Source organism: Ascidiella aspersa, chromosome 6 (genome assembly GCF_963924565.1).
Source record: "Ascidiella aspersa chromosome 6, kaAscAspe10.2, whole genome shotgun sequence".
In the NCBI taxonomy this organism is placed as follows: Eukaryota; Metazoa; Chordata; class Ascidiacea; order Phlebobranchia; family Ascidiidae; genus Ascidiella; species Ascidiella aspersa.
Window position 1 is genome coordinate 19,230,422 of NC_139452.1, and position 15,066 is coordinate 19,245,487.

At 32.9% G+C, this 15,066-nt stretch overlaps 1 protein-coding gene and 1 non-coding gene across 2 annotated transcripts in view; both read right to left on the minus strand.

The window, feature by feature from the left end:
* The window catches only part of LOC146140620 (WD repeat-containing protein 90-like), a 58,395-nt gene that overhangs the window by 18,605 nt on the left and 24,724 nt on the right, over positions 1-15,066 (minus strand). Inside the window, exons 11-19 of the mRNA XM_083391171.1 lie at positions 12,679-12,845; positions 11,952-12,117; positions 10,306-10,405; positions 10,055-10,229; positions 9,492-9,662; positions 8,663-8,812; positions 6,113-6,212; positions 5,313-5,472; positions 2,286-2,442 (exon numbers count right to left, since the gene is read on the minus strand). Of these exons, the coding sequence (XP_083247297.1) occupies positions 2,286-2,442; positions 5,313-5,472; positions 6,113-6,212; positions 8,663-8,812; positions 9,492-9,662; positions 10,055-10,229; positions 10,306-10,405; positions 11,952-12,117; positions 12,679-12,845 (1,346 nt within the window). The remainder of the gene's footprint in view (positions 1-2,285; positions 2,443-5,312; positions 5,473-6,112; positions 6,213-8,662; positions 8,813-9,491; positions 9,663-10,054; positions 10,230-10,305; positions 10,406-11,951; positions 12,118-12,678; positions 12,846-15,066) is intronic.
* On the minus strand, positions 9,020-9,094 carry Trnaa-ggc (transfer RNA alanine (anticodon GGC)). The gene has a single exon. It is a non-coding gene; the product is annotated as a tRNA-Ala (tRNA).

A 15,066-nucleotide genomic window follows, 5' to 3' on the forward strand; every position in this document is an offset into this window, starting at 1 on the left:
GCTTAATATTTATTTGATTTTGGGTTTGTGGGCCGTTATAAATTGCGTTACTTACCAGGGTTGCTTTTAAATATTATTAATTTCATTTTGGTTAAAAAATATATTTGATAAATACAATTTAAGTAGATAATGCGTACGGCCACTGTTATTATTTTGTATGACGCTATGAAGTAAATAATCTTTGTCTTTCTATTAAGTTTGTTCTTTGTAATAGCAACAATTTATCTTCATTAGATAGTTAAGCAAATAGAATATGCCAACATTATTTACAATTATTAGTTTATGGCATACTGAATCCCCCTTTGTGAACAATCCCACACTGCAAGCACTAAACTTTTCAATCACTGGATAATGAAGTTTAGAGTACCTTTTCATTTAAACATATAAAAAAATACAACACCTACAGAAGCCATAAATTGATGATAAATATAAATTATTGAAATATTATATGACATAATGAACCTCATTCACCGTGCTTTTTAAAAAAAATATTTGGAATAAACTTTCCATTAACACAGGGGTGTCCAACATGCGGCATGAGTGCAAAATGTGGCATGCAACCTAATGAAAAATGGGATGCAAGCCCCCCAAAAATATTAAATTTGTTATTTAGCCAATTAACAAAAAATACTAAATTTGTTATACAGCTAATTGCCATTGTTTATTCACAATATAAAACAATTGCGGCAATCAACACAACTAACATTTACAGTACTTCTGATATTAGAACATTATATTGTCATGGAGGGTAGCATTCAAATAATTAAATAGCTTGGTGTGAAGAAGCAAAGTCAGCTCACCGATGAACACTTAGATAAAGTAAGGGGCATTTTTACTACACAGCTTAAGGCCAATCTATCTTCAGAGTTTTGTTAAAAACAAACGTTTGCAAAGAAGCATTTTGGTTTATTGTAAATGCTTGAATAAATAAACGAATGTTTTTCATGTGTAAATAAACATTTTTTTTCAAAAAAACGCTTTTAAGGGTAGAAAGAATTGGTTGTGAAACTTAGGCAAAGGAGGAACTTAAATAAAAAAATTGGATAATAAAAATTTGCACGCCTGTATGGAGTTGGACACCCATGCATTACACCTTAAATAAAAAATATATATATAAAGAAAAGTAATTCATTTAAAAACCAAGGTCATAGTTTTGTATGTTGATAAATTGATGTAATTCAAACCTTTTGTTGAAAAAATTATGTAATTCAGACCAAAATGCATTTTTTTTTATGTTTACACAGCTCATTTAAAGTGCTGTCCCTATACTCTTTATAAACATTTTACACAAGAAAATAATAAAATTGAAGTCTATATTTTTTAGCTGCTATGACTAAATTTGTTTCAAAAGTGGTTAATAAAGTTCCAGTTCTGTTTCGATATGGGTAACTGAAAATAAACCTTTAACTGAAACCACAGAACAATAAAAATGAACCATGTTATTTAAGAACAGGTATAGCTTTGTTGCATTGTTTTCCCTATTAAATATTGCTCAATATACCATGTTTTTGTCAGTTATCAAAGGTACTGTTGACTTCACACCTTGAAAGACCTTTATCGCATGTTAAATAACTAGATAACTGATGAAGTTATTCTGTGCATTTTGCCTTACAATTGTGTCATAAAAATTGAACGGGCCAAATTCATACATGGTAGTTGAGTTCAGGGCTGGAGTGCCATTTTTATTATTTTTGTGGAGTAGGAGCTGGAGCCATTTCTATTATTTTGAGAGCTGAAGCTATAAAATTGTTATCCGCTCTAGTTCAAAATTTTTAAATTGCTCAAATAAAAACTACTAAACAGTTTAGAGTGGCAAATGTAACTAAATTTAGGTTTATGTGGAGTAAACTTGTTTTGACATTTTCAGGTTTCGTTAAGGTCCGCTTCATTTCAATTACTTAAAATATTCAGTTTATTTTTTGTTTGACTCATCAAAATCTTATAAAAACGGCTTAGGCTCACAAAAAATTGGTCACCACCCGTTCAAATACATATGATTTTGGCTTTAAATGGCACAAGCCTACCAAATGAAAAAAAAACTAATATAATATATTCTTTTTAGAAAGGCATGTTAAACATGCAGAATATCTTCTCCAGGCGAAACAGGGATAATATTGAAGGTAAAAAGTAAAAGGGTAGTAGCTTACTGATACCACTGATTTAAGGAACCTCGAAAAAAAGTCAAAAGCAAATGATCGTGAATAAATTCAATCAATAATCCAAACTAAAAGTGTACATTCAAATTAAATTAAAACAGCCAAATGCTACAGAAATAAAAACTTTACCTTTCTCACATAAACTGATGAGTCTTTCACCCGAAGGTGTGAATATAAGACTGGTGACAGTAGACCCTTTGTGTACCGTGGTATGTTCACTTAAAACACTTGTCGTTGCCACATGAAATATACGAATTGCCCCACTCTCAAAACCACCAGCAAATATCTATGAAAACAGTACATAACAAAAGTAAATGGACATAAGAATAAAGCACAGCAAAGAGAACCAACAAAATTGGCTAATATATTTTTTGCTTTCAAAAAAAAAAAAACAATAAAAAAAATGTATAAACCATTCTCAAAAATGGTTTACAGCTGAAAAATTAAAACATAGAACTACAAAACAACTTTGACTTATTAATTAAATAAACACTACAAAGTATCTTCAGGTAGAATATCCATATTAAATTAATACTTTTAATTGTGAAAATATAGACCATTCTTATTGTTGGGGTAAAACACAAATTATATGTATATTTTACCATTATAATTTTTTTTTGAAGTTTTGTGTGCTGGGTAGCTTGTGGTAAAAAAGTGAAGCGACATTTAAGACAGAAGCTGTGGACGATACCTACTCTACATACACCAAGCATTTATCTTTAAAAGATCAGTGCGAGATTCTTTATGACTAAATAATTTTGCAACAATGACAATTTGAAAAAACTAAAATAAAAGATTGTTGCCTGTCATTCTTTTACACTTTATATAGACCAGTTTCATGCTTTCAAGAAACCTATGGATTAAAGTAAAATCCTTTTTATGTCAGGGCTGATATAATTTATTTGTTTATTAGAAAGTTTGGATTAACACTGCCTATTACTGTGGTGAAACAATTTCTGTGCTGCTTCATACGTACACATATATGAGGCGTTAGCATTTCTTCAGGCAACCAATTACCTGTTGATACCCTTTGCCTAACAATTAAGTGTTCTTTGAATAATATTTGGGCGAGCAGTTAACATGTAATGCTAAGTGCAGAAATTTCACAATTTTCCTGAAGGACATTAAGTTGCAAAACATAAATTTCTTTATGCTAATATTTAGCAAGGCTACACACAGCGTAATAGTCAAGTAATTGTAATGCATTAATGACAAAAATAACTTTATATTTTTTGCCGCATATTATTTAACTGTCTAATTAAAATATCACATTTGTATTGAATTATAATTAAAACACAACATTGATTTCATTGCACTCACTATTATAGGAAAAATATATGTTTTGGCAACAACATGTTGTTTCTATCATGTTTTAATTCATGTTTAGTTTCTGTTGCAGTTATGTACTCTAATTTCAGCAACTTCTTCAAGTGGCAGTTAATTAGAATGTTTATCATTTGTAATTTAATTTTCTGATTAATAAAAATTGAACAATTATTTGAAAACTTATTGGGATTTGATATTATGGATTTGTACCGCTAGATTTAAAACGTAATATTCTAGAATACAACTTGATTCTATTTTGCTGAACTCTACTCATCAACTTTCGAAAAATATTGCTAGTAGTATTATGGGTAGAATATCACAGCAAAGTACAAACCGTCGTTTGGCAGAAAAGGCAGGCATTATAAAACACAAAATTTCAATTTTAGGACTGCAATGAAGCAGCCATTTGGTAACAAAAGTGATGGCTCCAATTTTTTGGGTCTATTCATGATTCATATTTACTACTCAGCTAGAAGGCTGTCGTAATGCTGGTTTAATTCGCAACTACGTATCTTTTTGAATCTAGATTTTCCCATGTGTTGTGCAATAAAACTGGGCCTACCATATTTTCAGCACACAAAAAGGGGACATTTTTTGCAGGCAAGTAAAACGAAAGTGGAAAGTTGAATGATGTTTTATGCTGATTTTCTGGATTATTGGTTGTTTGGGGATTCTCGGATTCATTTTTGATAAGAAATTTGGTGTAGATGACAGAAATACTGATCCATTTATGTTGAGAATGATGGTTTTGCTGGTAGTGGCTAAGATTAAGAGAGTTATAAGTGTGGTAATTTTAAATCCAACGTTTCAAAGTGAATAATCACACACATTTGCTTTATTATTGGACCTTTTTACATGTGAGGTTCGGTTGCAATTTTTCTGGTGCAATGGTTGCAATAACAATCAAGAAGGTAGGGCTGGTAGGGCAATTGTTGGAAAACCTTTTTTAAACCAGCAATTCAGCATGTTTTACTTTTTTTGAAATAAATACAATGTCTCGCCTAAAAGTCTTTCTGAAAGTATAAGCAACTAACAAGTATTACAAAAAAGAGGATATTTGGGCATTTTTGAGTGTCCTCGGAGGACCATTCACTTTTCTTGGGAAAAGAGGACATATGATAGGCCTAAATAAAACGAAATCCAGAAACTGTTTTGATGTATGTAATGACATTCGTTTGGCTCAATACACAACTGAGCCAAATTTATAAAATAGCTTGACTAAGTACAAAAACAAGCTTTGTAATGACTACTAATTAAGTTAATTTAAAAGTAAAATGAATGATTGGTTGACTTGGTAGAAAGTAAATTCATTTATTCGTTGGACTTAAGTTAATGGCTGTATTTGTTAATAACATGGAGAAGTAAAACAAGTGAAAACACATAAATACAATGCTAGGCATTTTTTATACGCAGGGGGCCATGAGGATGAAAGCCTATCAAAAGGGGCCATGAAGCATAACAGGTTGAGAATCACTGCAGTTTGGTGTATGAGGGCTAATCCAGTACCTAATTTATTTGTAGATTACCTTTTGCAATTAAACAGAGTTTTCTATTTTAAATGGTGGAATTCTAGAAATTGCGTAATAACGTCAATTAGTATCCCTGAATTTTTTGCCAAAATTATAGGTGTTGGAATAAAATACCAGGTACTGGATTAGCCCTCATACTGCCCTGCAATATTGCCTGATAAAGAATTATAAGCAAAAAGCTAAGCTGTACAACAGAAATTCCAACCAGCATTAAATACAATAAAAATATATATTAGTTACTGTTTTTAATGTACATATTTTTAGCATAAATATTAAATGACTATATCCAAGCTAAAGGTACCTCAAGCAGAGGGTGACATGAGACTGAAACAGGTGTGTCGTTGGGTGTAGCAAAATCATACAACTGTTGGAGTCCATCAATATCCCATAATCTAATGGACCTGTCATCTGAACAAGTACATATCATCCGACGAAGCCCATCCATACATGAATCATGAATCCTGGTTGTTTTTTTATTAAATATGAACAAAAAAAGAATTAGTGTCATCTATTTTATCAGGGGCAACTATAATATGATTTAGGTTTGTACAAATATTTGAAAACCAAAGCGAACCAATTTTTTCGATAGGAACTTTTTACATTTTGGGTAATTTAAATAACAAAACAGACAGGGAAGAAATAACATAAACCCTACCTTTTAGGTTCAGGGAAAAATTTAAATATTGTTGGTGGCCAAAAAATTTATAATAATAGCCACTTATACCGTAAAACTACAAAAATAGAATAATATAGATTGACCACTTTTATAATGAAAATGTGAATCAGAGTTAAGAAAATTAATTTGACTAAAATGTGTTAAAAGGTTTATTGCAGCATTTTTTTGTCATTATAAAAAATAACAATGAGTTCTATGTATGTGGCTTTTAAAAGTTGTAGACATAAAATATTATTAATGTACATGAAAGCAATTTAGGATCTTGTCAAACTGTACATGTTACAACTTTACTTAAATATTATTAACAACAATTTTATAGTTTTTACTATCTTGTTTGGCAACAAAACTATTAAACATGCTTAACATAATACTTAATATATTTAATACTTAAAGCATTTTTTAGATTCAATTTAGCCTCTACTTACACATCTGTATGTGATCTCATGAGTGTAGTATAATTTCTTGTGTACACATCAAGAATGCCAAGTGTAGCACCAGAAGTCACAGCTAATACTTTCCTGCCATCTGAAGGCGGGTAAAACAAATAAAATTATTAAAATGAAACTTTGTTTGCTGTTTTTTTTTCTGTTGAAAATCAAAACAGTTTTTAATGTAAACAGTATAATTTATCCTATAGAAAAAAGTTTTTACAAGAAAATGTTTGCATTTATCTAAAAACGTAAAAAAAAAATATTTTAAAACATTTTTAATTAGATATTTTATTTAGGGTAAATTGTGTTACCATTTTGGAAATAAATCGTGCATGTCAACAATTACAGCACTAACATTGACATTTAAAAACAGGAAGTTGCTGCTGATGTTATACCCTATGCCAGAGGTTAATTCACCCAGAGGGGGAATTTTGAAGTTTCAAGGGGGGAATTTGTAAATCATATATTTGTGATTTTTTATTGTCAGGGTTTGCATTAATGATGCATAAACTATTCTTTTGTTATGTTTTTTACTAGAACAAGTGGTATCTTTTCCATGACATGCACATGCTGTTTCACTTGACCTGTGACTTTTAACTAAACAAAAATTCCGTCCAGCTGTGGGCACAATGCTCCTACAAATTATTGAAAAAATATTTTAAGTTAGCCTAAATTTTCCACTAAATTGGGTAACAGGCTAATCATTTTTGCCCAATATGTCATTTAGCCTCAAAATTCAGTTACAAAAAAGAATCTATACAATATAACCGGAAAATACTTCTTTTGCTTGTGTTTTTCAGAGATAGCAAAATTAATGTTAAAAGCACTGAGTGATAAGCATAACTAGTTCATCATATATAATTAATAAACAGTACAGGTATTTTACACAAGTGAGAAAACACCTATGACTAAAGTGTACAGTCCCTTATTATTACTTCAAAATGTGTTGTGCACACTCTGTTATTTTCGTCCACAGCTTTATTGTTTTCATTTAAATATCATTCATCTAAGTTTAGCACTAATAACTTGGTACTAATATAGCAAATCAAAAGCTTACAATTTTTAATAAAGGTATTTTGGAGGTGCTAAGTTTCTTTTATTGCGCGGTCACAAACATGACCTTAATCCCTACAAAATGCACAAGTGGGTCATATATTTAATTCTCTGCTAATTTTATGCGACACTTTGTTGTTGTGTCGTTTAAGTGGCATTTTGTCTGGGTTGGTAATTCAGGGTGTTTGGACAGTTTCCAAATTTGGGTTCCCACAAATATTAAGAACCTAAATAGTTAAGCCTTGGCGTTTTTTATGGGATTACAGGAGTTTAACAGAAAGCTTTTCAGCATGGTTTAACCAGGGACCTCAGAATTTTCAGTCTGTGGGTTCTTAATTTCGTTTAAAAGGATCGGCACCCTTTAACACAAATATAGCCATCATACAAGGTCAGCTGTTGAAGCTTAAGTAAAAGCATTTTTTTATGGGGAAAAAATTGGTGATGTTAAATCTAGCTGCATGTAACCCTTCACAGTTGTGTGATTATATGCACTTTTTAAATAATGTATTTTTTAGCAAGGCTAATTTCCGTCAACTAACAACAGTTTTCTAAAAAGAAATTCTTCAGGTACTTTTTTGTTTTCTCAGTAAGGCAATCCTGACGTATTTGAGCAGTTTAGAGCAGGGGTCGGCAACCTTTATCTAGTCGCGGGCCAAAACCAAACTCAGAAAGATCCCCGCACAAAATAATAACCAAGACTTGTGTTATTAAAATGTTAGAATAACTATGAGAATTCGAGCTCACACTTTTTCATCCATACTACTAATGAAAAGTGTAATAAAACTACTTTAAGGAAACGCAATAACATTTAAAGTTAATCTAGCTCAGTGTTTGTTAACCTTTCTAAGTCAAGGCACACGTGGCGAGTGAAGCGAGCACGATTGTTTTTGGTATACCAGCATTTCTTTTAAATTTCTTGCAAGTTTTTATTATATTGCCGAAAATAAAAGAAATGTTAAAAAATATATGTCCATTATTTTGAATACGTTTTCAGTTTTTCCACTGCGCACTTGGCAGCCTTCCGCTGCGTGTTGTAAAGAAAAGATCTCCGACTGGTTGGCCAATCCCTACGCCTCAATGGATCGTGCAGCCAATGGCAAGGGTATTTCACATTGCCAGAGATTCCAAGTTCTGCATAGCATGCTACAGGATTTAACTATTGTTTTCTATCCTCTGGTACAGAATGTTTTATGAGATTGCTAAAGAGAACAGTAAATTCTTCAATGAAACATACACACACATATGTGTGTTAACAACTGAGATCTAGCCCTTCTGAAGCTGCTTTTTGTCCAACGATTACGGCTTATACTGGTAAATTGTATAAATGTATGGCAAGTCGTAAAGGTTATTGGCCATCGCTAAAAATATTTCAAAACACAGTGAATGAAGGAAATGTTTAATCTGGTATGACAAAATAGAAATCTATCAATGTTACTGTGTATGTAAGTCTTTGTTCCCCAAACAATCTTTAATTGATAATTTAAATATTACCTGGAGTAATGTCAACATCTGTGACCGAACTTTCATGTTCAGCCTCTAGAAATGCAGATGATAGGTCAAGAGGCCAAAGTCTGAGCATACCATCATCAGAACCCGTTGCAACATATGATGAATAAAACTTGATGCAGTTTAGTGAGATTACTGTTAAAAGAAAGAGTTGGAATATATCCAATAAAACATGAATGCACATATGTGTGTGTGTTTACAACTGAAATCTAGCCCTTCTGAAGCTGCTTTTTGACCAACGATTACGGCTTACATATCATTAGTATATACCGAAAGTCATTGCAGACTCTTCACCGAATCTGTTGATCAATGATGCAAGCAGGGCAGGCTAGAAAAACAACTAGCCTGCAGTGAGGTTCGAACTCACGACCTCCGGTCAAGCCGGGACCGTTGCTCTACCAACTGAGCTATGCAGGCTCAGAAGGGAACGAGTCGAGAAACAACCATACGCCAATGTTTGCTCAATCTGTTAGTATAAGCAACTTCAATTGAAGGGGATTGACAGTACCATATCGTTATCCAATGAAACATGAACAAACATATGTTGTGTTACAACTGAAATCTAGCCCTTCTGAAGCTGCATTTTGACCAACGATTACGGCTTACATATCGAGTTGGAATATATTAAGTATTAACTGACCCATGAATCTCTTTGTACATGGGGTAGCGCACCAAACAATATACAGACTAACAATGTTTTTTTAAAGTCGCATGTTTCCCAGAAAGTTACTCTTGGAAGTATAACAGCTTATAATTTTACGGCATTATAATTCTAATAATCGGAAAATCACAAAACATATAGTTTCAAATTCACCATTGTTTTGACTATGATCTTTAGCATTTGTACTGTTGGAGTGATAAAGACGGTGCACACCAAGAACCACAACCCTTTGAAAATCAACTTCTATAACATAACCAGCTTTGGTGCACACATAAACCGACAACACTCCACTCTCACTTTGTTTCGGCGGGATCTTTGATGACACTAGAAATCAACAAAAAGGTAGAACAGTTCCATTAAACAGACTTAAAATATAATCGCACTGCTTTACGTAATACATTGTATGAAAAGTTAAAGGTAAAATTGATATTTAGTAAATTTTGAGGTAACAAAGTTCGTCAAAATAAGACATGGCTTAAAGTGTTTAAAAAGCACTGGTCCATAATATTCCCTAAATTAAACAAACTAGGAGTTTTTACAGTTTCTCTTAACATGCAATGAAAATAAGTATATAAACCAATTTGTTGAACTCCTTTTACATGCAGACAAAAACACACAACAATATTAAAACACATAGTATACATAGTTTGTATATGATAAAAAATAATAATAATAATAATAAAGAAACCATAAAAAAATATTTGCAGTTAACCAACCCAAACCCATTGTGGCAAATGAGACATCAGTGATATCTTCAACCTTGTGTTTGTTTGGTAAAGCTACAGGACAAGAACGTAGCTGATTGGATATCACTCTCCAAAAGCGTAAGTTATCCTTTCCACATGTCACCATACGAGTATCTTCCACTGGAGACACACGGATTCGAGAAATCTAGCATAATACAACTACATTTTTTATTTTGAATCAAAGAGAAAATGTAGTGTCAGTAGCACTTTTTTTGTTGTACCTCAACTTCAGTATGAGCTTTAGCGATGATGTTTACTGACCCATGGCGAAGTGTAGAACTAGTGTTCCAGACCATTACCAATGTTTTTCCATGGTTATCCCTGGGAATGTGCAAAATGCTTCTTTAACACAGCATTGTAAAATTGTACATATTATTAACAAGGCATTATGGCAAAACATATTTTACAATTTAACAACACAAAACTTGATAAACACACTAATTCATTATTGCACCTAAGGATGTGATGTTACAACATAACAATACATAACTTGTTTACAAATGCCAGTTTATTATTGAATCTAAGCATGTGATAAAGAACGTTGGGGACAACCAAACCTTGGGTTTAATTTTGAGGTTTTCAATGTGACATGTGATGCACCTGAGCGGCTAATTGTCGAAACGGCACGCATGCAGTTCCACGGTGGTACCAAATTTTTTGACCTGGGACCCCGGGCCTACTGTCTGTGGTTTATGCTTTATTCTTTTTTGTTTATTTGCCTATTTACGAAACAACGATTTTTTGTAAATACCCCAAAAACTTATTCGTTTAAACAAAGACTTTCTACAACTATCACTCAACCTGTCCCACAGTTTTGCTATAATTCCACTCAAAACTTGCATAACACATACCTGCTTAACCGTTAATTATGTATCATCAATTCTTATTGTATCTTTTTGTGACATAACCATTCAGATTGCTACACATCTTACTAATCTTGTACACTGATTTCTTTTTGCATAAGTCGTCAAAAAATATAATCTGCCTTTAGCATATCAAACAATAAAACATGCCAGCAGGGGCACGGCCGCCAACACATGCTTATTAACATATGTGTTAATGCTGTATGCCTATTCATCGACGGCTGCATGCGGCCATACTGCCGCAGGTTAAACACCATTGATTAAGACTAATACAAAAGATAATCTGGTGGGAAATAAATTGCAAACTTACCAATAAAAGAGAACACAATAAAAGTCTGCAAAAGATTGATATTTCCTGAATGATTAATACAGAAAGACAGATATTTTGTAAATTACCCCAACACTGCCAGCCTTATCTGTTCCTATAGAAAGAAGTTTTTCTATGGCTTCGATTTACAGAATAAGTGATTATATTAACATTATAATCAATAAATTTTAAAATTTCAAGTATTTTTTTTCTAATCAGTACAAAATTCTTGGTAATCACACAATGACAAACATGCCTTTGTTTTGAACCTTAAACAATTTGATGAATCATTGTGTTTCAGCATCAAAACATTTTTTCTATTGTAATAGTGCTGCCAAGTGCCAAATATTCCTTACAGCTTGCAAAGTACCCCGATGAAACAACATTTACCCACCATAATAAATTTATGCTAACCTCAATCAAACACTATCATCGTGGGTCCCCGCGCATTCGACCATACATGTACAATTGGACTATCCTAATTATTTAGGACTATTATAAAATGTCAACCTTGTTTTAATTAATAGAAAAATTGTTGCAATTAGTTAGAGGAGTGGTCTCTTTTACCTCTATTGGCCTACATTTTGAAAGCATTTTTAAAAAAATTTTTTTAAATGTTGATATTGGAAAATCGAGAGCTTTTAGAATGATGTAGTCCGCAACAAAAGTAGAGAAAAATAATACTATTGGAACGGACCTTCCTGCCCCGAAAAGTATGGCACCAGTTTGGGAAAAAGCAAGCACATTCATTCCACTTGAGTGTTGGCTTCTTATGATCGTGGCACATTTTTGTGAATGAAAACGCCACAAGCGAACAATTCCACCAGGGCCTCCTTGTGCTGAGGCAAGAATAGCTGGTGAACCTGCGAGAAATGATCAGCACTAATCTTTACGAAAATACAAAGATAGCAGGCATACTTTGTGAAACCTCTCTATTGGCCTGGGAAAGCTGACCATTTTGAGGTTTACACAAACGATCTAGTTGTGCTTGTGATAGTTAACTAAGGTAATAACCTCTTTTATGTCTGTACACCGAAAGCCATCGCAGACTCACTGAATCTGTTGATCTATGATGCAAGCAGAGCAGACTAGAAAAACAACTAGCCTGCAGTGAGGTTTGAACTCACGACCTCCGGTCAAGCCGGGACCGATCTCTTTTATGCCATTATACATTTCTCTCATATCTAAAGAGTGACCAATGGGAACTCCTCTTTAAAGGTTGTAATTGTGTAGAACAAATTTGAGGCTCTGCTTGGAGCTATCGAGAAACAGCCGCCATTGTGTTGGATTGTATGAGGCAACACCTAACCGCTTGACTTAAAAATGACAAATTGTTCCAGAGACTAAAACTAAACAGTTAAGAAAATGGCCAATGAACAGCCATTTGCTATCAAAAGTCTCAAAAATTGTATGCTTTACCATACCTGGGTTGTGATTAAGGGCTATTGACGTCACATTTTCTGTATGACCAACAAAAAAGCGTTGATGTCCATCTGCTGTCTCCATTGCCACCACAACTGCATGGACAGCGTACACTATGATGTCATTGCCATCATTCAACGATGATGATGGATGCCAGTAAGCAAGGTGTCTAATTGTCAATAAATCGAAAATCAGCATACTTTGACAACATTTGGTTTGTATAAGGATTCAGGCGAACGATTTTTTTTCACTAAATAAATTGATAAAATTTGCAAGGTAGCATTCTAATATTGCCTAGCAATATAGGATACAAAAAAAATTCATTAGACTATTGTTTTTGGCGTTATCTTTCTTCGTAATTGTGGTAAATGTTTAAATTGCTTCCCTTTAAACACAATAAAGCAGTGGTTCCCAAATGGGGATCAGTAAGAAGGTTGTACGTTCATTAGCATTAAGCTGGTCAAGCGAATCCAAATGGGATTTGTATTTAATTCTTCCACTTATTTCAGGTAATTGGAACTGGTATAATTTAAAGTTTTACGACCATAGGTGTGCCTAATTGTACATACACGAGTAGCAAGTTAAGATAGGGTCTGCCGCTGTGGTGACGCATTTACAGTGCTTGCTTTAAATGTAACATGATAATGTAGTGTCAGCGTTTTTTTCTCAAACAATTACTTCACGTCTTGCGATAACCTTCGCCTAAAAGTGTCAATCAAGCGCTATTAGGCGACGACTACTGTGTAATGCCAGGTGCAGAGTTTGCAATTTCCTTAACTGCGTGAAGTTGCAAAAATAGCATTTCCTCATAAAACGTGCATGCCTTGAACAAAATGCGCTGCAGGGTTAGTTTTTTTTTTTTCTTTCTGGGAGCACATAACTTTCTTTCTATTTACCCCATCGCCCCCGCTTCTCGCTTGAGAGGGAGCAGTGTGAATAAAAATGCCGACAGACAAACTTCGGTGTTTTGCTTTTGATTTTAGTTTCGCATTCACTTAAGACGCATGACCCAATTACAATAAAACATTGCCGCTTCGGTCAGTGAGTTAAACTTTGACAACAGTGAACAAAAAATATATTCTCACTTACAAACAGAGGGGGTTTGGACCCCCCTGAATGTGACAATTGTTTGGTTAAAACTTTGTTAACCATTTTATTATGAAAACTGTTAATCTAGGGAAGACTTTTTTTGTAACTAAAAATTGGTTCAATTCCATTTAGGAGCAAGAAAGCATTGAAAAATTGCTTTTGTTATTTTTTCAAATTTGAGTTTACAGGGCATCATCCATGATCAAAATAAAAAGGTGAAAATATGGCCATATTGCATAACTATTCTTATTGATATTTAAAAAATAATTGTTTTTGTTTTACAAACCATTGTACTGGTGCCAAAACGTTCACATATTTATTTAAAGTAAAAATCAAGGTATATTTTTGTATTTAAGTATGTATAGTATTTTGACAAATTTTTGAAGTATTTTATTTGACTGTCAAATGCCCAACCCTATTCTAATGCATGTCAATTACAATTAAGGGATAAAAACTACTTCTTAATATGTTTTATGAATAAAGTGTTATATTTATGTGGCCCGAAAAAAAACAATTTTTCATTTTTTTGACACATGTCGTTTTTGTCCAAATTATTTTTTTTTACAGTCAATTTTTTGTGGCTCACTTTTGACAAGAAAAACAACATAGTCGGAACATGAAATTTTCACAACTGTTAGATACCCTTCCAAAGTTGTTTCTAATATAAAATTTTTGTGCCCAAGAACTAAGGGGTGATTTTCAGGGGGGCAAAACTGTTGTTTTTTTGGTAGCTTCGGCTTTAAGCATTTTTCAAAGATAAAAATCGTGAAAAATATCTGATATATTTATGAATGATGGATGCATGTCATATACAAAGCTAAATAACAAAATTTTAACTTATCCCGGGGGAGGGGTGAAATACTCAACACTAAAATTTCAATGATATATTACCAATACAAACAAAGGCAATATAAATCTGAAAATTTTACCTCTGGGCAAAAGGGGCATATTTTAAGGGGGCGAAAATTAAAATTCGGCCGTTTTTGTGTTTTAAGGTGTCTAATAAATTAAAGACATTTTTAAAAAATATATTTCAATTATAAAGGCAAATTATTGGTTTGCTTGCAAAGCAATTTTTTTACTTTCAACTCAAAATATTTAACCTATGGGGGAAAATAATTAACAAAAAATATTATAGAAATTCAAGTGCTTTTATTGATAGAATAAAAATTGCAAACAGAGAGGTGTACACTTAACCTAGATTTTGCATTTAAATTTGCGGCAGTAAAATATGTTATTTTGTAAGAGCAATAAGTTATTTTACTAAGAGAAGCCTATTTCTAAATGGCAAGTCGCATGCC